General features: G+C 42.0%; 1 protein-coding gene across 2 annotated transcripts; it reads right to left on the bottom strand.

Annotated features, from left to right (window-relative positions):
- Positions 1–1,178: 1,178 nt before the first annotated feature.
- Positions 1,179–24,327, bottom strand: ZNF354C (zinc finger protein 354C). Of its 2 annotated transcripts, XM_016954412.4 has the most exons (5): positions 23,982–24,327; positions 22,552–22,632; positions 8,119–8,245; positions 7,524–7,619; positions 1,179–6,013 (listed from the first exon to the last, which is right to left on the bottom strand). In XM_016954412.4, exons 2-5 carry the CDS (start codon positions 22,576–22,578, stop codon positions 4,599–4,601), a joined length of 1,665 nt encoding a protein of 554 aa, XP_016809901.1. In that variant the 5' UTR covers positions 22,579–22,632; positions 23,982–24,327; the 3' UTR covers positions 1,179–4,598. The 2 variants fall into 2 exon arrangements, with proteins under 2 accessions (XP_016809901.1, XP_063667806.1); XM_063811736.1 differs by lacking the exon at positions 22,552–22,632 and having other exon boundaries at positions 1,277–6,013; positions 23,982–24,304.
- Between the last annotated feature and the right edge of the window lie 3,651 nt (positions 24,328–27,978).

Genomic DNA, 27,978 nt, shown 5'->3' with positions numbered 1-27,978 from the left:
ATTCAAGAGAGCACATGCCTATGCAGAAGCCACGGTCTTCTCATAACCAAATATTTTAAGTGACATCACATCACTTCTATCATATTCTATTTATTAGAAGTGAGTCAAATTACTAATTTCCTGCTGAAAAATTTGACATTTCCATCAATTTCTGGAATGGTCACTTTCTGAAACAGTGTTATAATATCTAAAGTCTTTGTCTCATAATTCCAACATCTGTGTCATCTTGGGGTTAGTGTCTGTTGTCTTTGAATTGTTGAAAATTTCCTGACTCATGTATTTCACGTGATTCTGCATTGCATCTTGGACATTTTGAATATTACGAGCCTCTGGGTATTTAATTCTTCCAGAAAATGTTAGGGTATTTTTTCCAGCAGGCAATTTAACTGGCTAAGTCTTGGTGACCAGTTCCAATCCATCTCCTGTGGGCTGTGGTTCTAATGTCAGTCCAGTTGTTTTCTAAGTATTCTCAGTGCTATTTGGATCTTTGCCCAGTGTCAGACCCAAACAATTATCGGGTCAGACCTATATATGTATAGACCAGGGGAGGGCCCCAGATTGCATAAACAACTGTTATGAAATCACTTTCTTGACCTTCCTTATCTTTGTCACCACCTTGACACCTTCCACCTCTCAGGAGCCACTTCCTCTTCCTGATCTTCAGGTTAGAAATCCAAGGGTTTAGGTTCTCCTCTCTGCTACACACCTCATGGATACATCACCTCCAGGTCCAAGTAGCAGGAAGATAGTGAGGGAAGAAAAGCAATGGGGAGTCTCCTAACCCTTTTTGGCTCACAAATCCTCTGCCCAGAGTGAAGGGTTCCTAACTAACTCTGAGGTTTAGATGCCTGCTCAGCCATCTCTGTCCTCACCACAGGAATGCCCAGGAGCGCCACAATGATCTTGTTTCAAATTCTAGTTTCCTTCCCAAATCTGCCTGTTGTTATCAATCATTACTTTTGAGGGTCCCCAGACAGCTGCTCCATGCCTTAGTTACATTTAGCATGAGAGATAAAGTGGAACATGCTCATTCCATTTAAAGGAGAACTGGTACCACCTAGTTACTTTATTGCCAATGATTACATCCCTGGAGGATAAACTCTCAAACAGGAACTTCCTACGAATATAAATGGAGAATTCTGATTGAAAGATTAATATTCATCACTTTATCCAATCACTTTTTGCATTTTTATTAAAAATTGACACACATAGAAAAATGTTTTAAATGACCAATGAACATCCACCACATATAGATCCACCACAAAAAACAATTGACTGATTTTGTACATATTTATTTGAAAATATGCTGTCAACATCATGACTTTTCAAAACTTAAAAAAAAAAAACTTCTGCATGCATCTCCTAAGAATTAGAACATTATTATCCTACGTAACTCAATTATCACTTCTAGAAAAATCAAATATACCACATTATCTACTACCCATTCCATCTTCCTATTTCCCCAAATATCCCCCCAAATGTCTCTTATAGGTTTTTTTTTTTTTATGAATCAGAAGCTAATAAAGGATCACACTTTCCATTTGGTTATGTCTCTTGTCTTAATCTAGCAGAGACCACTTTTTGTTTTACTACATTTGCTTTTTGAAAAGTCCAGACCAGGGCCAAAATGCACAAACTATGGCTTACAACATCACACCCCTGCGTAGGGCCAGTGGAATGTGTGCAAGATCAGTTTGGCTTCATTAACTATGAAGTAGGGGATAGCAAGAAGCTCTTTTTCCATATGAAAGAAGTTGAGGATGGCCTTGAGCTCCAGGCAGGAGATGAGGTGGAGTTCTCCGTGATTCTTCATCAGCGCACTGGCAAGTGCAGTGCCTGGAATGTTTGGCGAGTCTGTGAGGGCCCCAAGGCTGTTGCAGCTCCTCGACCTGATCGGTTGGTCAGTCGCTTGAAGAACATCGCCCTGGATGATGCCAGTGATCCTCGCCTAATAGCTCTTCGTCAGCCAAGGGGACCAGATAACTCAATGGGGTTTGGTGCAGAAAGAAAGATCCGTCAAGCTGGTGTCATTGACTAACCACATCCACAAAGCACGTCATTAATCCACTATGATCAAGTTGGGAGGAATCTGGTGAAGGTTTCTGAATATCTCCCTCTTCATCCCTCCCGAAATCTGGAATACTTAATTCTTTTGAGCTATTACACCAGTTTTAACACCTTCCTCGTATTATGTTTAAAAAAAATTTAAGAAAACCATTTTAAAATAAATATAAAAAAAAGTCCAGTTGTCCTATACCAACTCTGCACTTGTCTATTTATTTCCATACTGTGTAATTCAACTTGTTCCTCTATTCCTGTATTTCTTTAAACAGGAAGATAAGTCTAGACAAAAGATTAAATTTGAGGTAAACATTTTTGGCAGTACATCAAGGATGATCACACATGCTTCATACCGCATCCCATCAAGAGCCACATAATGCTGGCTTATTCCAGAAGTAGTGAAATGCAGTTTGACAGCCAAATCTCACTGTAAAGGCAATTCTTTTGCAATAGATATCTGTGATGTTCTGACACCTTGTAAACAAAGTTCCTTAAATTTTTTTCCACTTAATGGGTTTTACCATCGATTTTTGCCAGATTTAATTACATTAAGGGTTGTAAAATGGTAATTTTTCCAAATCTATCATTCCATGTACATTTAAAAGAAGACATTCTGCAAATAATTGTATAGAGTTTTCTTTTTTCTCTACTTTCATCATTATGAACTTCTTTTCCTTCTTAGTATTATCACCAGTAAGAGTGATTATTCTTTTTAAGTTGTCCTAAATTTGGCCAGTGAGAATACCTTCAACTTGGCGCCTGTCCCCTTCTGACATTACCCCATTAGTCTTCAAATACTATCTTGCTTTTATTTTATTTTCTTAATAAAAAGTATTTTAGCCACACCACCTACTTCCCCTGCTCCAAACATGGAATCAGCCATTTCTCCAAGGAACCCTGGTTCCTTTTAGTGGGGAATGGCATTTAGAAACCAAAATTTGGGTACTAAGCATGCTCACCACTACTGTGTACAATGTTAAATAGTGAGGTCTGTTTAAAAGCCTCATTTTCTTTGTAAATGTATTTAAATACATAAAATAATTACTTTCTGATAAGCTAAAACCAGTCGGTTAAGAAATATACTATACTGACTGCTTGAGTTTAATTCTAACATTTTTCTCAGGTCTAGCTAATTGTATTAGAATTTTTTTTTAATGATACCAACTGTGAATTGAATGAAAAATCAAATATAAAATTGGAGGAAAAACACCTGGGAGGAATTAAACATTTAAACTGATGAAAGGAATGCTTAATAATAAACTCTTCATATATAACTTTCCATAAAATAATTCCTAAAATATGTGTAATAAGAAGGCAACCTTATATGTGAAGCCTCCAAAAGCAATTACACTATCTGGACCTCAGCTAGCTTTAAGGATTTAAGTACAATTATAACAAAAGCAGGCATAATTAGGGACTCATAAGAAAAAAGAATATAGTTGTGAGTCAATTATTAAGATTAAGGTGAGAGGAAGCCCTTAAAGATAACACAGTAACTTTAAATTACTGCAACTATGTCTAACCAGGCTACAAAACAAATAGTACTCTTGGGACCTCAGGTTGGAAACGAGCCTATAATGATCACAAAACACCAGAACCGAAGACCTAGATTCTAGTCTTGACTCTGTTCACTAAGTTCAAATCCTTCGTTAGTACAATGAAAGGCTATAATTAAACTAAAATCTCTCCTGGCTCTAATGAGCTACCAGATATGCAGCCTGAGATTCTGCCAAATACATCCCTTCTGCAACAGATAACAAAGTATGTGCTTGACAGTCTTTCCAGCTGCTTCAGTTAATCCGCCTTCTACGGTACTGTAATAGTACTCTGTTCAGTTATATAAAACCACATCAATTTAAGAAATAATGGAAGAAAGTAAAAGAAAGAGAGTCTATCTTTGGGCAAGATTTTAAGAACTAAATTCTAAATCAATAAAACTACATTTTTTAATAATAAAGGACTTTTATGTTTACACACACACATGCATATGTGTATATATGTATGTTTACATATGTAAGTTGCTGGTGGGACAGCTCATATAAAGAGCTTTATTATTATTTCCATGTGAAGAGTTAAATTGAAATAATTCCTTTTTATGTTTAGCTTCTCTTTATGAAAAGAAGTGCTTCCTATGTTAGCCAGCTATTTTAAAGAAGGCCACACACTTATTTACATTATTAATAACTCAGTGACTGTTTTTAAAAGAAAATTCACTCTTTTAAAGGGAATATGGTCTTATGAGAGAAACAAAATGTATATTCAACTATTTTTCATGATTTTTTAAAAGTTAGGCCTTTTACATTTTTTCTATGAATTAAATACTCATAGGTTTTTAGATACCTTAGAATTTATGGTTCTTTTAAAACTTAACAAGTCAGTGCTCTTCATAGTCTCACTGATCAATTTTATCATGACTTAGTGGCAACTAACATATTTCCTTCAGGAGAAGTAAAAAAGACAAATCTATTAGGAGTTTGTACCCTATTTAGTATTCCCTTATTCCCCAGTGAGAAGTCTTGGATTATTTGAGAGATGAACTAACCCTCATAGGCTTTATCTCCTTTAAGAAATCTCTGATACTGGGTAAGTGAGGAGCTGCAGATGAAAGGTTTCCCATATTCCTTCCACTTATAGAGTTTCTCTTTCGTGTGAACTTTTTTGTGTCTACAAAGGTTTGATCTGTAACTGTAGGCTTTCCCACATTCCATACATTTATACAGTTTCTCTCCAGTGTGGATCCTCTCATGTTCGGTTAAAAATGAATACTGGCTGAAGGCCTTTCCACACTGATTACACTGATACGGTTTCTCTCCAGTATGGATTCTCTGATGCCTATAAAGGTTAGATTTGCAACCAAAGGCTTTCCCACATTCCTCACATGTATAAAGTTTTTCCCCAGTATGAATTTTCCGATGTTCATTAAAGGACGAATACTGGTTGAAGGCTTTCTCACATTCGTTGCACTGATAAGGTTTTTGTCCAGTGTGAATTCGCTGATGTTCGATAAGGGTTGCAATACGTGTGAAGGTTCTCCCACATTCCAAGCATTTATACAGTTGTTCTCCAGTATGAAACCTCTGATGTTCAGCTAGAGATGTAAACTGGCTGTATCCCTTCCCACACTCACTACATTTATAGGGTTTCTCACCTGTATGGATTCTTTGATGCCTGTGAAGTTTTGCTCTACAGTTGAAGGCCTTCTCACATTCACCGCATTTATAGAGTTTCTCTCCAGTATGAATTCTCTGATGTACAGTGAGGGTTGAACACTGGCTAAAGGCTTTACCACATTCCCTACATCGATATGGTTTCTCTCCAGTATGCACTCTCAGATGTTTGATAAGGGTTGAACTGTTGCTAAATGCCTTCTCACATTCATTACACTTGTAAGGTTTCTCTCCAGTATGAATTCTCTGATGAGAAAGAAGGGATGATCTGTGGCTGAAGGTTTTTTCACACTCATTACATTTGTAGGGTTTCTCACCTGTATGAATTCTCTGATGTTCAATAAGATGCAGATTCTGCTTGAAGCTCTTCCCACATTCATTACAGATGTGAGGTTTTCCTCCTGGGTAAATCTGGAAGCATTTCATGAGATCAAAATTCTGTTTAAAATCTTTCCCAAATGTATAATACATATTGGGTATCCTTTCTATAGGAACACTCTGTTGTGTGACAAGAGCTGTATTTGTAAATAAGCTTTTCCCCAATTCAAGACTTGTATGGTTTCCATCTTCACTGATGGTTTTCTCATGCGAATCTATCATTTGTCTAAGAGGTTTCTTCTCTTGCTCTTCTTCTATCCCGCTCTCAAATTCCACAGCTTCTTCAAAGTTAATGTCCCAGTGACCATCCTTAATGGATTCTTTCTTTACCATTCCCTGAGATGTTTCTTCTATAAAAATGTCCTGTCTATGAGGCAATGCTTCTGTTTCAAGCCAAGTCTTGAAACCTAAAATGAATCAGAAGAATTAATGCCTCCTCTGCTGGAAGAAGCAAACTGATGTATCGGTGAGACAAAAAAACTGGTAACAGTATATATGAAAGAAGAGTGATACAATCAGATTTCAAATGCTGACTTGAATCTTGGGAAGAACAGGATGGGATAAAGGAAAGTGAGGTAAACAGGTTAAGGAATGGCATGAGAGAATACACTGGACAAATTAACAATGAAAATGAAGCGATTCCACCTGGATATAGTAAAGTTAGATGCAGAAGAACAGGCTGAGTAGAAGATATGAGGATACAGAAAAATGCCAAATGATAAGCCCACGCTGAATACCATGGGATACTCCACTCTGTCATCATTTTCCACTATGCATATACCAGGCAATGAAGTAGGCAGCCTGTCCACCTTCTCCTTCTTACTCACATGTCCCTTTCATTACGTTTTCTCCCCATGCTCTCTCTGAAATTCTATGCCTGATAATTTTTTAAATATTTGGATTGGTTTTCTTAAATTTCTTTATTTCATGTGACTGTGATTTTATATTGCAGTCTGTGAAGGGGGAAACAGTCTGTTAAAGAGAAGACAGGCTGGGCACAGTGGCTCACACCTGTAATCCCAGCACTTTGGGAGGCTGAGGCAGGTGGATCACCTGAGCTCAGGAGTTTGAGACCAGCCTGGACAACATGGTGAAACCCCATCTCTACCAAAAATACAAAAAATTAGCTAGGCGTGGTGGCAGGTACCTGTGGCCCCAGCTACTGAGGAGGCTAAGGTGAAAGGATCGCTTGAGCCTGGGAGGCGGAGAGTGCAGTGAGCTGTGATCACACCACTGCACTCCGGCCTGGGTGACAGAGACTCATCTCAAAAAAAAAAAAAAAGGAGTGGGGGGACATTCAGGTTTTGAAAATCACAACAGCCCTGCAGCATGACTGTGATGATTCTATGTGATCGAAGTTTAAGATGCTCATTATAAAAAAGAGGAAAACATGGAGTAAATCACCCCTGTGCAACAATCTATCCCTGGTGACTGGAAGAATTACAATTTGTTTCATATTACCTTTCTTTTTATTTTCCTCTTTTTATTTTATCACAAAGAGAGACATATTCATTTCTTCTAATAAGCTGCAACCAAAAGACTGCACTCTCTTTGTAGGAATCTCTTGAGAATAATGAAAATCTGCAGGAGATCTGAAGTCAGTATGTCTTAAAGTCCTGAAAAATGCCCAAGCCCCAAGCTCAGCTTTGATTCTGGGTGAAAAGATTTAGTTCGAGGTGACTCTAAACTACTCTCTGTTAAAACCTTTCATCAATCCATGATAGAAAATAGGTTAACATTAGATAATTGCAATTAGGTAATTGTGTGTACTTTAACCTATACAACTCAAACAAAATACAACTGGCCTGAGCATCTCAATAGGACTCAGCATTTCCAAGAGTTTCCCAAGAACTGCCTCTTTGTGACCTACTTGTCTATAAAGACCCCCTTGTGCCCATTTCCCAGCCTCTCACTTACCTAGACAGGTATCTGAAGGGACTTCTCTTTCCACCATGCAGGGATCTTCTCCTTGCTGCAACTGATGAATCAACTTTGGCATTGAAAATGGAATCCCTGCTCATGAGGAAGCAAATGAAGTTTGAACAAATAGCATGAAGACCAATCCTAGAACTGACCTACTACTCACTCTGAACCAACACAGCAAAGAAGGCAAGCCCTGAGAGGCAGACAAGGCAGCACAAGCACTTCGCAGGGGCACTGGAGCTGTCAATGGCGGGGGAAGGTCTCAGTTCAGAACCATTATAGGGCCCTGACAATGAAGGCCTCTAAGATGGGGGGTCCCTATGTGTTTTTCAGAATCTAAACTGGGATCTCTAGTCATTGGCCTACTCCAAGGAGGGAACTGATTGGCAGTAGGATGTGAGGGAGAGTGGAGGGTAGAGAAACAGATAGCAAGAAGGGCATCACAACAAAGATGTACACTTTCCACTCTACAGCAATTCAGCCTTTCTGAGGGGCTCAGTAGGGTACAAGACCACAGGCTCGGAACCCCAAAGATGGACCTGTGAGGCGTTCCTATAACAGATTCTTCGTCATAGGCAAAAATTCTTACCCAGTGAGACCAGGCTGCCGTAGTTCTCCAGCATCACCTCCCGGTACAAGGCTCTCTGGGCAGAGTCCAGGTGCAACCACTCGTCCTGGCTGAAGAACACGGCCACATCCCTGAATGTCACAGGCTCCTGTAATGGCAAACCCATACCTGCTCACCCAGGACCATCTTCTTCAACAGAAAATGCAGGAAGAAAGTGACAGTGGGATGTACAGAAAATCTCAGGATTCTAATAATTCACGTCAACTGTTTACGTAATTTTTGGAACCACCCATTAGCTATTTAATTAAAAAAGTATTTATGGAGTACTCATTGAGAACAATGACACATGCCACATGCAGTGGGAGTAGGGGAAAACAGGCAAAGTTCCTGCCAACAAGGAATTTAAATACCAGCCTGGGATCTTTCTCAAGAGAAGGCGATGTGATGACAGAAGCAGAGACTGGAGTGCTAGGCTCGGAAGATGGATGAAAGGGCCACAAGCCAAGGGCTGCAGGGAACCACTAGACGGTGAAAAGGGCAAGGAAACAGATTTTCCCGAGAGCCCTAGAAGGACCCAGCCCTGCCGACAGCCTGACCTCAAGCCAGTAAAACTGAATTCAGACTTCTGACTTCCGGAACTGTAAAAGAATACATTTATGCTGTTTTAAGATGCTGCATTTGTAGTAATTTGTTACAGCAGCAATAAGAAAGAAATACAATGTGAACAATTGAAGACAACCTACATATCTATCAATAAGGGAATGGATAAGCAAATTTCAGTACATTTATTCCATGAAATGTCATGCAGCCACTAAATAGAATGAGGTAGATCTCTATGACACTGGAATTTGACCTTCATATATTATTGATTCATATGAAAAAGCCAGCCACAAAAGAATCTATATTTGTTGAAAAACTCTACATCTGTATATACATATATATGACCCATGCACAACTATCTGGAAGGATACAAGCTGTCACCCTCGTTATTCTTTGATATTTGTGGAGAAGGGCAGAAAAGCAATCTTTCACTTATTACTTTATGCCCTATCATTAGGCTTACAGTTTTTTACAGTTAGGGAGATTGTGTGTATGTATGTGTGTTCCTTTGCTTTGAATTTTCTTAAATTCCATTTTATTTTATTTATAATTTTTTTTTTTGAGATGGAGTCTTGCTCTGTTGCCAGGCTGGAGTGCAGTGGTGCAATCTCAGCTCATTGCAACCTCTGCCTCCCAGGTTCAAGCAATTCTCCTGCCTCAGCCTCCTGAGTAGCTGGGACTACAGGCACATACCACCAGCTTATTTTTTTTTTTTTCTTTTTCTGAGACAGAGTCTCACTCTGTCGCCCAGGCTAGAGTGCAGTGGCGCGATCTCGGCTCACTGCAAGCTCTGCCTCCCGGGTTCACACCATTCTCCTGCTTCAGCCTCCCGAGTAGCTGGGACTACAGGCGCCCACCACCACACCCGGCTAATTTTTTTGTATATTTGTAGAGACGGGGTTTCACCATGTTGGCCAGGATGGTCTGATCTCTTGACCTCATGATCCACCTCCTGCCTCAGCCTCCCAAAATGCTGGACTTACAGGTGTGAACCACTACACTTGGCCTATTTTAATTTATATGTTGACTTTGTAGTTAGACCTCTTTGTATTTTTAGTGGTTACTCGAATAATTATAATATACATTTTTGGTTACTCATCACCTATTTAGAGCTAATATATCATTTCACATAGAGTGCAAGAATCTTGCAAGTATATAGGACATCACCACCCTTCTTTATGCTATAGTTTTACAAAGATTTTCCCAGTTCAGAGAGTTGACAGCACTTACCAAACTTCACTGAGCGTATTCATGTCAAGGTTTTATTGAAAGGCAAAGGGTACAGCACAGCAAGAGAAAGACAGTTCAGGGAAGCACTAGAAAGCTGAGACACTCCATGTGCTGTCTCCCTTATCTGCACAGATCACGCCATGACTCTGGGTCTGTGTGAAGAATCTTGGTGTGGGAGAGCTCAAAGGAGGAACTCTCAGCAGGGGCCTTTTATGTAATCAAGCAAGTCCTGTCAGATCATTTAGGCCAGTTGCAAGCCATCAGTAAGGAAGCTTACCAGGAGTAGCCAGTGACATTGAGATCTTAAAAATACACAAGCCAGGCCGGGTGTGGTGGCTCACGCCTGTAATCCCAGCCCCTTGGGAGGCGGAGGTGGGCGGATCACCTGAGGTCAGGAGTGCGAGAACTTCCTGGCCAACACAGTGAAACCCTGTCTCTACTAAAAAAAAAAAAAAAAAAGTACAAAAATTAGCCAGGCGCGGTGGCTCACACCTGTAATCTCAGCACTTTGGGAGGCTGACGCGGGCGGATCACGAGGTCAAGAGATGGAGACCATCCTGGCCAACATGGTGAAACCCCATCTCTACTAAAAATACAAAAATTAGCTGGGCATGGTGGCACGTGCCTGTAGTCCCAGCTACTCGGGAGGCTGAGGCAGGAGAATCACTTGAACCGGGAGGTAGAGGTTGCAGTGACCCAAGATCACACCACTGCACTCCAGCCTGGGAGACAGAGCAAGACTCTTTCTGAAAAAACAAACAAAACAACAACAACAAAAACTCACACAAGCTGATGGCTGGGTTCAGTGGCTCACACCTGTAACCCTAGCACTTTGGTAGGCCAAGGTGGGTGGACTGCCTGAGCTCAGCAGTTCAAGACCAGCCTGGGCAACATGGTGAAACCCCATCTCTACTAAAAATACAAAAAATTAGCCAGGCTTGGTTGCATGCACCTGTTGTCCCAGCTACTCAGGAGGCTGAGATGTGAGAATTGTTTGAACCCAGGGAAGCTGCAGTGAGCCAAGATCACACCACTTCACTCCAGCCCTCTGTCTCAAAAAACAGAAACAAAAACAAAACAAAAAACAACAACAAAAAAAAACCATGCTGCCTTTATCTTGTTTTGGCCAAGAGTCAAAAAAATAGACCACCAAGAATTCCCAGAGATAAAAATAGAGCTTTTCTAGAGAAAAAGATAGAGCTTTTCCAGTTCAGATGTAAATAAATTCTATCTTCATGGTGGTTATTTGTATTATAGCTGCCTACATTGTAAACCCCCTCCTATAATACAATAGTATTATTTTGCTTTAAGCAATCAGCTGCACTTTAAAGAAATCGAAAGGAAAAAAAGTATTTTATATTTATCCAGATAGCTACCATTTCTAATGCTCTTCATTCTTCCTAAAATCAGAGTTCCCCTCTGGTATATTTTTCTTTTAACTTACATAACTTCCTTTTTAGTGTATCTTATAGTACAGGCCTGCTGGCAATGAATTAGCTTAATTTTATTTTACCTGAAAATGGCTTTATTTCATCTTGATTCTTGAAGAGTATTTTCATTGGATATAGAATTCTGGGTTGATTTTTTTTGTCTCTCTCTTTCAGCATGTAAAATGTCATTCTATTGCTTCCTGGTCTTTGTTGCTTCTGATGAGAAGCCAGCGGTCATTCAAATATTGATTCTCTGTATGTAGTACAATTTTTTTCAGCCTCCTTTCAAATCTTTGTTTTTTGTGATTTCTCTATGACTTTCCCCAATATGGTAGAAACCAGCTAGCTATATGTGGCTACTAAGTACATGAAATGTGGCTCTTCTGAATTGCGATATGTTATCTGTATAAAATACATACCAGATTATTTACTTAAAAACATATATACACACACATACAACATATACATACATACATACACAAACATATATGCAAGTTATCTCAATAATTTTATATTGATTTCATGTGGAAATAATATTTGGATCTACTGGGTCAAAGAAAATATATTATTAAAATTAATTTATTTGCTTCTGTTTACCTTTTTAATGTAGCTGGTGGAAAATTTTATATTAGGTATGTGGCTTGCATTCTTGGTTCACACTATATTTCTATTGCATGTCACTGATCAATGATGTGTGTAGCTGTGACTTCCTTTGTATTTATCCTGCTTGAGATTCATCAAATGTTATAAATCAGTAAATTTATGTTTTTTACCAAATTTGATAAATTTTAGGCCATTATTTCCTTTTAATATAGTTTGTCCCATTCTTTGTCCCCTCTCCTTCTAGAACTCTAATTTCATGTATATTAGACCTTTTAATATCATTTAATTGGTAACTGAGGGCCTTTTTTTCCCCTGTTTTTCAGATAGGATAATTTCTGTCAATCTACCTTCAACTGTCACTGACTTCTCCTTATGTTCATTTCCAAAAGTTAAGCCTATTCAGTAATTTTTTTTTTTTTTTTACAATTTCAGGTATCTTATTTTTCAGTTCTAAAACTTCATAGTCTAGAATTACTTTTTTCACAATCTCTATTTCTCTGCTTGCATTTCCTATTAGTTCATTCTTTACATGTATATTTTCCTTTAAGTCCTTGAGCACAGTTATAGTAGTTGCTTTAAAATCTTTGTGGATTCTAATATCTGGGTCATCTGGGTCATTGTCTCTATTGATTGTCTTCCTCTTGATTTTTGGTTACACTTCCCCATTTCTTCATATGCCTACCTTATCCTGGAAATTGTATAGTACACAATGTGTAGAAACTCTGGATTTTGTTATGTTCCTTTGAAGAGTACTGACTTTTTTAAGCAGGTAGTTAATTTAGTTGGAGTCAAATTCCAAACTCTGCCACCTCTCTAGTGGGCAGCATCAAATATCTTTGTTCAGTTCTTATTTGGGCTACTTTGAGTCTGTCCTGTGCATGTATGGTTCAGGGGTCAGCTAGAGATTTGGGCAGAGTTTGTGCACAGAATCTGGGGCTTCCCTTCTCTGCCTCTCTCCTTTCCAAGATTCCTCCTCTCACTTTCCAACTGCTAAGTTTGCCTCAAACTCTATCTTGTGGTTATTCACACCAGTAAGACTGCAAGTTTGTGACTAAGTTTTGATTATTCTGTTGGTGCTGACTGTGGCCTACTCCCAGGCAAAAAGCTGTAAAAAACAGAAAATTTATCTGGTGACAATTCCTTCTTCCAAATATACACAGGTGTCTAATATCTGTCTGCTTTTGATTTCTCTCCAGTACCTTAAGGTTTCTTATATTTTATCCAGAGTGTAGTAGTTATCCACAGATGAATTAGTCTGAAAGGAGCTATTTCTCTATTACCAGAAGCTGGAAGCACATGTATCTTTTTGAAAGTATATTTTAAAAACTCAGTGAGCCTAGCAAAGCTCATTAAATATTAAGAAATGATAAAATGACCGACTACTAGAACTCCAGACCTGAAACACATCTTATCAATCATCTCATCCAGTTGTTCTCGTTAGCATGTGGTATCTCCTCCCACCTCCCTAGAGTGAGTAGCAATGTGTGAGGGTGTTTCATTTTTCACAGTGACTAAGGGAGTCCTACCAGCATTTAAAAAAAGAGATCAGGGTCAGGCACAGTGGCTCACGCCTGTAATCCCAGCACTTTGGGAGGCTGAGGCAGGCGGATCACGAGGTCAGGAGATCAAGACCATCCTGGGTAACACAGTGAAATGCCGTCTCTACTAAAAATACAAAAAAAAATTAGCCAGGCTTGGTGGCAGGCGCCTGTAGTCCCAGCTACTCAGGAGGCTGAGGCAGGAGAATGGCGTGAACCTGGGAGGCGGAGCTTGCAGTGAGCCGAGATCGCACCACTACACTCCAACCTGGGCGACAGAGCGAGACTCTGTCTCAAAAAAAAAAAAAAAAGAGAGAGATCAAGGCTGCTAATCATCTGGAAATGGATGAGAGAGTGCTGCATAAGGAAAGATAACTCCACTCAAAATGCTTACAATGTTCTCACTTAGAAACACTTGTTGTCTAAGCTGTATTTTTAAAATGCAAGATGAGAATCTGGGTTGTGGCAGGTGGCTTTATAAGAAGATTATAAGAAATGTGAAGTTTGTTAGGTTTCCAGCAATAGAAACTGACTTTGGCTCATTTACACAAGAGACCAGGTAGCTCCAGGGAAACTGACAGTCACAGAAGTAGGCTTGGAAAATAAAACAGAAACTAGGGCAGCAACATTCCGGACCACAGCCAGGATCACACTAGGAAACCAGACTTGTGAGAATACTGTTGTCATGGAAAAGTAGATGGTACAGCCTCACCAGCACAAGACAGCTACTGCTTTTGCTGTGCCACTCCTCCTTCCTCTACAAACTCAATGTTACTGATGTTGCCACAAATTACCAGACTGTACTCGATATCAGAGGCCCCCAAGCCTTTTGGCACCAGGGACAGGTTTTGTGGAAGACAGTTCTTCCACAGACAGGAGGGTTGGGGGAATGGTCTCAGGATAAAACTGTTCCATCTCAGATCACAGGCATTAGATTCTCATAAGGAGCACACAACCTAGGCCCCTCACGTGCGCAGTTCACAATAGGGTTCACGTTCCTATGAAATCTAATGCCGCTGCCGATCTGACAGGCGGCAGAGCTCAGGTGCTAATGCTCGCTCACCTGCTGTTCACTTCCTGCTGTACCGCCTGGTTCCTAATAGACCAGGAGCTGGTACCGGTCTGCAAAACTGGGGGTTGGAGACCTTTGTTCTCTTCCTGTTTCCTCGTAGCTCTAGCTCCTGATTGAAAGTCTGAAGTAGGTCAAGCTTGGGTCACAAGCCTGTACCTTATCTATAATTAAAGCTAGAAAAGTAAATATCTGGTGTTTTTTTGTTTGTTTGTTTGTTTTTGAGACAGAGTCTTGCTCTGTCGCCCAGGCTGGAGTACAGTGGCGCGATCTCGGCTCACTGCAAGCTCCGCCTCCCAGGTTCATGCCACTCTCCTGCCTCAGCCTCCCGGTAGCTGGGACTACAGGCGCCCGCCACCATGCCCGGCTAATTTTTTGTATTTTTTAGTAGAGACGGGGTTTCGCCATGTTAGCCAGGATGGTCTCGATCTCCTGATCTCGTGAGCCGCCCGCCTCGGCCTCCCAAAGTGCTGGGATTACAGGCGTGAGCCATCACGCCCGGCCTTTCTTTTTTTTTTTTTTTTGAGATGGAGTCTTGCTCTGTCGCCCAGGCTGGAGTGCAGTGGCCAGTCTGGGCTCACTGCAACCTCTGCCTCCCAGGTTCAAGTGATTCTCCTGCCTCAGCCTCCTGAGTAGCTGGGATTATAGGCACGTGCCACAATGCCCTGCTACTTTCTGTATTTTTGGTAAACATATTCTGCCTGGCAGTTGGTTGAAAGAATTATCATCAGTAGAAAGGAATGTCTGGGTCATGATAACGGGTTGTGGAGACCTAGGTTTTGTCAGGCAGATGAAACCTCCAAGTAGCAGGCTTTAGAGAGAATAGACTGTAAATGTTTCTTATCAGATTTAAGGTTTGTGTAGATATTAATGCTGGAGGGTACAATGAGGCATGTCCAACCCCTACTTCCTGTCACGGCCTGAACCAGTCTTTCAGGTGAAATTTCAAGGGCCAAGGAGTTAGTCCATTCAGACAGCTGCAGGGGGCCTTCTAATTTTATTTTTGGCTTCCACCCCTATACCTCAGAATGTAATAGTATTTGGAAACAAGTTCTTTAAAGAGGTAATTAAATTAAAATGAGGCCTTTAGGCTGGATCCTAATCTAATACGGCATGTGCTTCTAAGAAGGGGAGATTAGGACACGGACACCCTCATGAGCAGGAGAGGCCATGTGGCAGGAGGCAGCGAGAAGGCAGCCATCAAGCAGCCAAGGAGGCCTCAGGAGAAGCCAGACTTGCCCACACCTTGATCTTGGACTTTTGGCCACCAGAAGTGCAAGAAAACACATTTCCATTGTTGAGGCCACCTCGTCTCTGGTATTTTGCTATGGTGCCCTGGCACACTAATACAGGCTCCGTGTTGCTGTTAACAGGACACTCACAGCAAACCCAACTTCCGTCTTTACCACCAATCCCGTTCCCCTAGGCCTTAGAATACTCCCAGGGAAAAAAAAAAAAAAGCATTCTTTTTCTTTTAAAATTTCATTCGCTTTTTAAAAAGTATACAAATTAAGCATAATCAGAGACTAAAATTAAACAAATTAAACTTCAGAAAAAAATGTCTAAATTGAAAACAAAAACACAATGTAATCATACTAAATCCTATTACTCAAGACTTTTGTTCCTCTTTTAGAAATGTATTCCAGATTTTAGATCCAATTACACACACGTGTTCTTTTGACCATTTGTTAAACAATATGAAAACAGACACGTGCTAAAGAATAGAAAGGATGCAAAAGAACACGCAGTGCGATGTTAGGGATTCTCTCCTAACTCCAATTAGCGGCCCCATTCTACAGGTAACTAGCAGTGCTTTACACATGTATCCTTTTTTAATGGGAAAATTCTCAATCCTGCTTTACTAGCATTTCATGGATCTTTATCACATCCACATAGAGAAATCTTTTTTTTTTTTTTTTTTTTTTAACAGGGTCTCACTCTGTTGCCTAGGCTGGAGTGCAGTAGTGCAATAAATCATAGCTCACTACAGCTTGAACTCCTGGGCTCAAGTGATCTTCCCACCTGAGCCTCCCGAGTAGCTGGGACTATAGATGTGCACCACCATGCCCAGATAATTCTCTTGTTTTTCTGTAGAGCCAGGGTCTTGCTATGTTGCCCAGGCTGGTCTTGAACTCCTGGCCTTAAGCCATTCCTCCACCTTAGCTTCCCAAAGAGCTGAAATTACAGGCGTGAGCCACTATGTCCAGCCTCCAACCTCATTCTTCTTCTTCTTTTTTTTTTTGAGACAGTCTCACTCTGTCGCCAGCTGGAGTGCAGTGGTGCCATCTTGGCTCACAGCAACCTCTGCCTCCCGGGTTCAAGCTATTCTCCTGCCTCAGCCTCCCAAGTAGCTGGGATTACAGGCGCGTGCCACCACACCCAGCTAATTTTTGTATTTTTAGTAGAGACAGAGTTTTGCCATGTTGGCCAGGCTGGTCTTGAATTCCTGACCTCAGGGTGATCCGCCTGCCTTGGCCTCCCAAAGTGCTGGGATTACAGGCTATACATATTTTAATTCTGACAAATGTGGAAGATTATACTTTCCCAAGATGACCACATCAATTTCTCTCTCATCTTACGTGCTCTTTGTATAATGTGACACTGACATTTCTCCCACCAAGAAGTGAGTTCTATGTTTCCTTCCTTTGAAGCTGTCCAGTGGAATTCAATGGAAATGATGCATGTAACTTCCAAGAAAAGGTAGTAAAATAATACACCTTTCACCTGGCTCACTGGATGCTCACTTTTGGAGCCTAGTCGCCATGTTGTAAGCCCAAGACACATGGAGAGATTGTGGGTAGATGTTCCATCCAATAGCCCTATCTGTGATCACAGCAATGTGCCAACAGCAAGCATCAACTACCTGACATGTGAACGACTGAGGCTTCAAACGATTCTATAGCCTTCAGTCTTTAAATTTCTCAGCTGAGACACCCGACTTTGTGTGGTAAGCTGTTTCTCTCACACACCTGCATTCCTAACCCAGAGAAACTGTGAGAAATGATGATTACTGTCATTTCATATCCCAAATTTTCTTACTATATAGCATGTATATCCTTCCATGTTAAAAATACAATTCTACTTGATCATTTAAAATTACAATGTAATTGGGATGCCATAAGGAGAAGAAAGAGAGAACAGAGCAGAGTGAATATCCAAAGTAATAATGGCTGAGAATTTTCCAAAATGAGCAGCACACCCCAAACCTCAAATCCAGAAAAGTCAGAGAAGGCCAAGCAGGATGACGACCAAAATATCCACACCTAGGCATACTATAGGAAAACTGCAGAACACCAAAGTCAAAGGGAAAATCTTGAAAGAAGACAGGGAAAAAGATCTTACCTATAGAGAACAAGGATAAGAATGACAGTGGATTTTCCCATTAGCAACATGTAAACAAGAAGAGAGTGAAACAAAATATTTAAAGTGTTGAGGGAAAAAAATCACCAATGTAGAATTCAATATCCAGAGAAATTATCCTTCAAAAAGGATGAGAAGTAAAGATTTCTCAGACAAACAAAAACTGAGGGAATTCATTACCAGCAGTCCTGCCTTACAAGTAATAGTAAAAGAAGTTCTTCATAGGGAAGGAAAATAAAATAGGTCAGAAACTTGAATCTACGTGAAGACAGGAGGGAAGATAGAGAAGGAACAAATGATGATAACATTTTTCTTACTCTTGATTTAGAAGATAACTATTTGCTTAAATTAATAATAGTAACAGTGTATTGGGTGGTGATAGCATATGGATGAGTGAAATGAATGGCAGCAATGCCGTAAGGAAGAGGGGAATACTCTGTTATAAGACACCTCCACTACCCATGGTGCAGTATGTTATTTGAAGGTGGACTTCGATTAGTTGTGAAATTATATTGAAAACTAGAGGGTAACCACTTAAAAAAAGTTTTTAAAGCATAATTGATATGTACAGACAGCAGAAAGATCCATGTTTGCCATACTGATATAAATGAATGTTTGAATAAATAAATAAATGGAGAGAAGCAACAATCCTCCATACAGATTTCCAAATAATGTATGTTGATTCTTCACCTCTAGGAGTGGTGCCTGTCTTGCCAGGCCGTAAGTGTGGGCTACACAGTGTCGTCTTTCGAAGGAATACAGTATGGGAAGGCAGAAAAAGAAAGTAACTGTAGAGTGGAGAGACTTGACAAACAGTGCCTCAGTCAGGTGATGAAGGTGAACAGCAACAGGGATGTCATGTTATTAGTATGCTGTGATCAGACTGACGCTTCATCTCTGTGACCTTCCTCCCCAAAACCCAACCCCAGGCTAATAATGAGAAAAAACATCACGCAAATCACAATGGAGGGGCATTCTACAGAATACCTAACCAGGGCCGGGCATGGGGGCTCCCGCCTATAATCCCAACATTTAGGGAGGCCAGGCAGGCGGATCACTTGAGGCCAAGAGTTCTAGACCAGCCCAGCCAACATGGTGAAACCCTGTTTTTATCAAAAATTCAAAAATTAGCAGGGCGTGGTGGCACATGTCTGTAATCCCAGCTACTTGGAGGCTGAGGCAGGAGAATCACTTGAACCCAGGAGGCAGAGGTTGCAGTGAGCCAAGATCGCATCATTGCACTCCAGCCTGGGTGACAGAGTGAGACTCCACCTCAAAAAAAAACAAAAAAACAAAAACAAAAACAAAAAACAACCTAACCCAGTACTCCTCAAAACTATTATGATCATTACATACAAGGAAAGTCTGAGAAAGCCCCAAAGCCACAGCAGCCTAAGAAGATGTGAAACTGAATGTCATGTGGAATCCTGGGGGGCCCTGGCACAGAAAAACGACAGCAGGTAAAAACTAAGGAAATGTGAATAAAGCATGGACTTCAGTTAATAATAACATACCAATGGTGGCTCGTTAATTGTAACAAATATACCATATTAATGTAGGATGTGAATAACGGGAAGCTGGGTGCAGGGTATGATAACTGTGTAATTATTCTCTCGTCTAAAATTGTTGTAAAAAAATAAAGATTATTCTTTTTAAAAATACTGACAATATCAAAAAGTACTTATTTACTGCAGAAAAGTATGTAATTAACAAATTATGACTATTAAGCAATCAATACCAAATTCCATGTGCCTTTTCCCCAGACAATAAATTATATATTACATGGAAATATGTAATATTGCAAAGAACCTATTTTTTTCCAAAAAATATGCTTGTTTGCTGTTTTCCTAACAAGTAGAGAGAAATTTCTCCCTCGGTACCCTTAATGAGGACAGAATGTGATATTGGATATCACCATTGCACTGACTTAAATGGGATAATGAGCCCTGTGATTGGGACAATCTGGGTCCCCAGGAGACTTAATCAAAAGGGTTACATAGGCCGGGCGCGGTGGCTCACACCTGTAATCCCAGCACTTTGGGAGGCCAAAGAGGTGGATCACGAGGTCAGGAGATCGAGACCATCCTGGCTAACATGGTGAAACCCCGTCTCTACAAAAAAAAAAAAAATTAGCCAGTGTGGTGGTGGGCGCTTGTAGTCCCAGCTACTCGGGAGGCTGAGGCAGGAGAATGGCGTGAACCCGGGAGGCGGAGCTTGCAGTGAACCGAGATGGCGCCACTGCACTCCAGCCTGGGCGACTGAGCAAGACTCTGTCTCAAAAAAAAAAAAGGGGGTTACATATTGGCCAGACACAGTTGCTCACACCTATAATCCAGCACTTTGGGAAGCCAAGGCAGGAGGATCGCAGGAGCCCAAGAGTTCCTTCCAGCCTGCAGTGAGCCGAGATGGCACCACTGTACTCCAGCCTGGGCGACAGAGCAAAACTCTGTCTCTAAAAAAAAGCAACAACAACAACAACAAAAACCCACAAAAGGATTAGATATTGAATCAGCTGTCACCCCTTCCAAAGACAACAACAACAAAAACTGGCTCTGAGTTGCAAACAAACCTACCTCTGCCCTTGGCTAAAATGAAGTAAGTCTCTCCTGCTGTGGATGTGGGAGAGCTCAGATAGTGAAGAACCCTACCTTTGGGCAGCAGATAGCCCAGGTAATAGCTGGATATTCCTGTGCACTGCATTTTGCTGGTCTTTACGTCTTGGTTTCCTGAAATATCCATCTGCTTCTAATTAAGGAATCAGTCTAGCCTAGTGAGGCAAAGCCCACCAAATCTGGCAGGTCCTAAAATAGTGCTGCTGCTGCTGTTACTGATACTGATCATAGTAACAGCTGGAATTTATGGAGGTCTTAATACGTACCATGCACTTCTCTCAGCATTTTAAATGTACTTTTTCAGAGCATGATGCTAACAGTATAGACTGTCTTGTTGGGATCAAAAGCCAGCTGTGTGACCTTGATCAAGTTACTTGCTTCTCTGTGCCTGTTTCCTCATCTGTAAAATTCAGATATTAACAGTCCTCTTGTAAGGAGTAAATGACTTACTATATGAAAGGAACAGATATTTTTATACATAGTAATACATAGAACCTGGCTCACAGCAAATATGCTTGTAATTACTACTTTTTGGGGTTCTTTTTGAGACAAGGTCTCACTCTCGTGCCCAGGCTGGAGTGCAGTGGCACAATCATAGCTCACTTGCAGCCTTGAATTCCTGGGCTCAAGTGATCCTCCTACCTCAGCCTTCTTAGTATCTGGGACTATAGGTGCTGCTGCACCCAGCTACTTTATTTTTAATTTTGTATAGTGACAAGGCCTCACTATGTTGCTCAGGTTGGTCTCAAACTTCTGGGCTCAAGCAATCCTTCTGTCTTGGCCTCCCAAAAGTGCTGGGATTATAGGCGTGAGCCACTGTGCCCAGCTACTACTGTTACTAATGCTCATAGCAACTCAGTCATGTATGTATATTATTAACCCACCAAAATTGAGGAAATGGGGTACAGAGAGATAAAATAACTTGCTCAGGACTACATCCCTAGCTTGGATTTGAAGCCATGAAGTCAAGCTCCTGAGTCCACATTTCCAGCCTATGGGCTATTGGAAAAGGAGTCAATGAAGAATAGGCTTTGGGGTATGGCAGAAAAGAAAATGCACAGAAGGGAGGGGACTAGAGGAAAGGGAGCTGGTGTTGAAGGAAAGATGGGACTTCCACGTCGGAATGACAGACAGGAATGCTAGGAAGAAGGTCAGGCCTGAGGACAGATTTGGGGAAGATACTCAGAAAGCTGAGGGTTAAAGTAATGAAAATGGATCTTAAATGGGGAAAGAACAAGAAAAAAGAGCCCAGGAAGAGAGGCTAAACTAGCAGGGAAAAAAGAAAAGAATCAGAGAAGGAAATAGAGGAATCAATCAGACAGGTGAGATGGACATTTGGACAGCTTAACATCCCAGCTGCACTGGGAGGGGAAGGCCCCAGGCCTGCATCCTTCTGGGCTTCAAAGCCCAAACCACGCTGAACTCCTTCTGGGATGCCCTTAGTCTTCTCTAAGCACCAATATCAGTCCTGGCCTCCAGTATAAACTCAGAATGCCCCCACTTCTGGGATATTTCCCGTGAACATTTAATCATGTTTCCTAAGATCGATACCACGAACTCCCAGAAGATGGAAATGACAGCTTTCCTCTTTCCATCCCGTGTGCTGCACAGGATCCTGTACATAGGGCTCAATAAATGCTTGTGGAGGGTGTCTTCCGGCCCTTCCACATCTTAGCCCCAAGTGTGACTATATCCTCTATGAAGACAAAGACTGCTTCATGCCCCATTCTCCCCACCCAGCACCAGTGTAGCGGGAAGCATATGCTCAGAACTGCCTCAAATGTGGATCACAGAGTGAGCGGGGTGAATTAAGAGTAGTCTCGGGACAAAACAGGCACATTCCTCAGCAGCCCCTTGCTAAGCCCAAGACACTGGGAAAAACTTTTGAGGTTCCGGATTCTTCCATCGTTTTAGTTGGACCAAAAAGCACCTGGACAAAGTCTGGAAACATGTCTACCATCTCTGAATCCAGAAGCCAACTGATGAAAAAGACAACCTTCACTCACTCTCACCTGAGCAGACAGCAGATCCACAGCCATCCCTTCCTCCTCAGTCTTCCTACCCAGGGAGAGCAGAGTGTGGACACGGTGGGTCTGCAGAGGAAAAAGGTGTCAAGAGGAACCCTGGCGTCAGGAGATGGCTTGGAGAGAGGAAGTTACAACCGCCCATAATGTCCATCAGGTCTCAAAAAAGCCACCCCCCGTAATGATGTAAAGCAAGAAGAGTGTTTACTAGTTTACTAGGGCAATGTGCCAACCCTACTTCTATTTCTGCACTTTGACTCTTTAACTTCCACCTTAGGGCCTCTCAGCTACCTCTAGGCAAACTGTGACTCACCCATGGATGTCTGGAGTCCTTAGCTAGCTTTGAACTGCACACCCTAAAAGTCACAATGAATATCCAGTCTCCTGGGGTGCCACTTCCCAGCCTAGCTAGCTGATCCTCATCCTGCCTGCCCTGCCTCGCCCTTTCCTCCCTATGGTAGCCACGATAAAGAGGCTTCCCCGCATCCCTACCCTGGTGACGGACCCCACTGCTTGCCCTGAGTGGTCCTTCCGTGGAGTGCTGTGTTCTCCCCAAGAAACTGTGAGCATAATCCAACTACTCAGCTTTCCCAGCCTCTTTACTAGATCTTCGTCGGGCCTTACCACACTTTACCCAAGGTAACAGGATTAAGGCACTGTCCCCACCCAAAGCCAGAGCTTTGCTGTCCCTCCTAATACTCCACAGGTGCCGCCTCTAATGGCATCCACAACCAGAAACAGCCGTCGCTGCCCAAACACCAACCCCAGGTGGGAGAGGTGGAAACCGTGCCTGCCCCACAGAAAGCAAGGGAAGAGGCTGCCTGGGGCAGCCGGGCAAGTGTGAGGGCCTCCAGGCCCGCGATCTGCAGCGACTCCTCAGGGTGCCGCCTAGCATGGAGCCAACCTGGGGCTCTGCCAGGCCAGTTCCAGCGGGTGCCTCGACCAGCCCTGGGGAAGCTGCCATACAAGGCCTCGGTTACGCGACGAAGCGCACCTCCTCCCAGGAAGCGGTGAGTGTTTTCCACGCAGTATTTTCAGTCTTCACATTTACAGATGTTACGGAGACTGAAAACCAGGAGGTCGTGACCTGCCCAAAGTCACAAGGGCCGGGAAGGGAATCCTGATCCTAGCCCCAGGCCCCAGTTACATCTGGGGCAATGACCTCGCCACTCTGCCTCGGTCTCCTCCTGACAGAGCGGGAACAGCGTACCGCCACCCTATCTGTTAGCAGGGATGCGCGGAGTTCGTTCGGGCGATGCGCTAGTCTGGTGCCTGGCACCCGAGCGCTCTCGGCGGGCATCAGCTATTGCTTTTATTATTTCCGTTACTCAGAAGAAAATGCACAGAAGAAAATCGCAGAATGAACAATGACAAAAGGCTGGCATCCCCACCCCAGCGGCCCGGCGCACCCAGCTCACCTGGCGAGGCGCTCCCTCCCGCGGGTCTCCGGCAGTCCAGGCCGCTCGCGGACGGCGCCCCGGGACCCAGTGGCCAAGGGGCCCGAGCCGCGTAGGGCTGGTCCCAGAAGCCCAGACGAGGCTGCACGCCGCCCACTCGCTGGAGAGGCCCGGATCCACCCCGGCCCGGAAGAGACCACTGCGAGCGCCTCAACCCCAGGCCGGCAATCCTAGCCAAGCCTGGATGGCCCAAGCCAGGAGAACCCCCCGAAAGGCCGCGAGCTGTCCCCGAAACCCCGCCAACCGCGGGAGAACTACCACTCCCGGCATGCCTCGGGCCCCACGCCGACTACACTTCCCAGGGGACGCCGCGGTGCGCGCTGCGAACTCCGGGAGAGGAACCGCCTCCGCCAACGAGAGCTCTCAAAGGCGAGAGTGCGCGTAGGGGCTGCAGTGCGAGGGGGTACGCACGCCGCACACGAGGCAGGAGGTCTCCAGCTGCTGGCCGTGCTGCCTACAGCCCGCGCACTTGTTAAGCAAGCGGAGTAGTTTGAAAAAACAAAACCGGAAATTAGATTCATTTAGGAGGATCAGTGTGCTGTAGCTCCTACCGCTGGTTGTGATTACTTTTCTGTTGATACAAAATAATTTACATAATGTATAGGGTCCATGTGAGTGTTTGTTGCGCGCATAGACTGTGTAATGATCATCAAGTCACAGTATTTGGGGTATCCATCACCTTAAGCATTTATCATTTTTATGCGTTGGTATCATTTCAAGCCCTCTCTTCGATTTACTTTGAAATATACACAATATTATTGCCAAGTATAGTCACCCTAGTCTGCTATTAAATATTAGAAATTATTTCTTCCATCTAACTGTATGTTTGTACCCATAACCAACTTCTCTTCATTCCCCTTCCTTTCTGGCCTTCCTGGCCTTTGGTATCTATCCTCCTGTTGTCTATGTCCATGAGATCAAGTGTTTTAACTCCCGAATATAAGTGAGAACATGCATGCAGTACTTGTCTTTCTGTGCCTGGCTTATTTCACTTAACATAATGACCTTCAGCTCCATCCATGTTGCTGTGAATACATTATTTCATTCATTTTTATGGCAGAATAGTATTCCATTGTGTCTATGTATGACATTTTCTTTACCCATTCATCTATTGCTGGTAGGTTGAGTCTGTATCTTGGCTACTGCGAATAGTGCAGTGACAAACATGAGTGCAGGTATCCTTTTCATATACTGATTTATCTCCCTTTACCAGTAGTAGGGTTGCTGGATTGTATGGTAGTTCCATTTTTAGTTTTTTGAGAAACCTCCACACTGTTTTCCATAGTGGCTGTACTAATTTACATTCCCACCAATAGTGTATAAGAGTTCCCTTTTCCCCAAATCCTCACTGGCATCTGTCATTTTTTGTCTTTTTAATAATAATCATTCTAACTAGAGTGAGCTTATATCTAATTAGAAGGTGTTAGTAACCAAAAGAGCATGATATTTGTATAAAAATAGACACACACACACCCCCATGGAACAGAATAAGAGAACCCAGAAATCAGTGCACCCATTTACAGCCAACTGATTTTCAACAAAGGTGCCAAGAACACACAATGAGGAAAGGACTACGTCTTTAATAAATGGTTCTGGGGAAAACTGGATAATAATATGCAGAAGAATGAACTTGGACCCCTTCTCTCTCAACATATATAAAAGTCAACTCCAGATAGATTAAAGATTTAAAGACTCCAAACTAAAACTGATAGAAGGAAACATCGGGACAACTCTTCAGGACATTGATCTAGGCAAAGATTTTTCTTTTTGTTGCCTGTGCTTTTGAGGTCTGTGGCTAAGACCTCAAAAGCACAGGCAACAAAAAGAAAAATAAACAACTATATTAACCTAAAAAGTGTCTGCACAGCAAAAGAAACAACAGAGTGAAGCAACAACCTGAGAAAAAAAATTTATAAATTACTCATCCAACAAAGGACTAATACCCAGTATATACAAAGAATTCAAATAACAGGTTTGTGACCAGCCAGGCCAATGTGGCGAAACCCCGTCTCTACTAAAAATGCAAAAATTAGCCAGGCGTGGTGGTGCATGCCTGAAACCCCAGCTACTTGGGAGGCTGAAGCAGGAGAATTCCTTGAACCTGGGAGGTGGAGGGTGCAGTGAGCCCAGATCATGCCACTGCACTCCAGCCTGGGTGACAGAGCGAGATGCCATCTCAAAGAAAAAACAAAACAAAAAAAACCACAACAGTATACAAAGAGTCCCATTAAAAATGGGCAAAGGGCTGGGCACAATGACTCATGCCTGTAATCCCGGCACTTTGGGAGGCGGAAGTGGATGGATCACTCGTGCCCAGGGGTTCCAGAGCAGCCTCAGCAACATAGTGAGACCTTGTCTATACAAAAACTAAACGAAATTAGCCAGGCGTGCCAGTGCAGGCCTGTAGTCCCAGCTACTCAGGAGGCTGAGTGCAGAGGATTGCTTGAACTCAGAGGTTGAGGCTGCAGTGAGCAAAAATAGCACCACTGCACTCCAGCCAGGGTGACAGAGACCCTGCCTCAAAAAAAAAAAAAAAAAAAAAAATAGGCAAAGGACCTGAATAGACATTTCTCAAAAAGACATTCAAATGGCCAACAGGTATATGAAAAATGTTCAACATTACTAATCATCAGAGAAATGCAAATCAAAACCACAAGATAGTTATGTTATTTTAAATTATTTTAATGTGTACCATACACAGGAGATAATGTATTCATAGGCACAGTTTTTTTTGTTTGTTTTTATTTATTTATTTATTTTGAGATGGAGTCTCACTCTGTCGCCAGGCTGGAGTGCAGTGGCGCAACCTTGGCTCGCTGCAACCTCTACCTCCTAGGTTCAAGCAGTCTCCTGCCTCAGCCTCCTGAGTAGCTGGGACTACAGGCACGTACCACCATGCCCAGCTAATTTTTGTATTTTTAGTAGAGATGGGGTTTCACCATGTTGATCAGGATGGTCTTGATCTCTTGACCTCGTGATCTGCCCACCTCAGCCTCCCAAAGTGCTAGGATTAGAGGCATGAGCCACTGTGCGAGGCCCACAGTTTAATAATAATAAAACAAATACCCACATACCCAACACTTAGGTTACCAAAGAGAAATTTACCCAAAATTTGGAAGCCTTGTTCACAGTGCTCCCAAGTCATTTTCCTGAGTTGCTTTCAGCATTCCTTTGTTTTGTTTGATAATTACTCCACATGCATGTGTCCCTAAACATTGTTTACTTTTGCAACGTTTTAAATCTTTCTTTATAAAAAGACAACCTGCTATATACATACAATATACAATATGTATGTATATAAAGGTAATCTGCTATATACATACAATATACAATTGTATAGTTTCAATTGTATATTGTATTCAACTTTTATACAATATACAATATGTATGTATATAGCAGATACCCTTTATATAAAGATTTCTGCATATATATGTGTATATGCCTATATGTGTATATATGTATATATATTTATCATGTGTATATACATGCATATATGTATCATGTGTATATATGTGTTCAACACAAACACTTTTAGATTAGTCTACCTTGATACATGCAAAGTTCATCCTTTTTCATTACTGTATAGGATTTCATTATTGATTCATTCAGCAACAACAAAAATTATATTGAACACTTATCCTGTGCCTAGCATTGTGCCAGATTCTGGAAATACACCAGTGGGCAAAACTGGCAAAACCTGTGCACAAACGCAGCTTGAATTTTACTGGAAGAGAGAGAGGAAAGATAATAAGAGGAATAAATACATTTTGAGATAGAGATGAGTGTGAAGGCAACCAAAATAATTCACTCCAAAACATACTTCCCTGACATATCTTGAGATGGCTATTCAGAGAGCCTGCAGACAGGAATAGTCCTGAAAAGCTGTCTTTTGTAGAAGAGACTTGCATCTGTAGAGGAAATGAAGTGAAGTCAACAACAGATGTGAATAGGCTTTCTC

This window comes from Pan troglodytes, chromosome 4 (assembly GCF_028858775.2).
Source record: "Pan troglodytes isolate AG18354 chromosome 4, NHGRI_mPanTro3-v2.0_pri, whole genome shotgun sequence".
In the NCBI taxonomy this organism is placed as follows: domain Eukaryota; kingdom Metazoa; phylum Chordata; class Mammalia; order Primates; family Hominidae; genus Pan; species Pan troglodytes.
Note: the sequence above shows the minus strand (reverse complement) of the source record. Positions and strands in the feature narration are given on the sequence as shown.

Coding starts and splice junctions, on each gene's coding strand:
- ZNF354C (XM_016954412.4), bottom strand. CDS start 22,578: ATGGCTGTGGATCTGCTGTCTGCTCAG. Junction 8,246..22,551: donor TGGATCTGCTGTCTGCTCAG/GTGAGAGTGAGT, acceptor TTGCCATTACAG/GAGCCTGTGACATTCAGGGA. Junction 6,014..7,523: donor CCCTTCAGATACCTGTCTAG/GTAAGTGAGAGG, acceptor GATTCATTTTAG/GTTTCAAGACTTGGCTTGAA.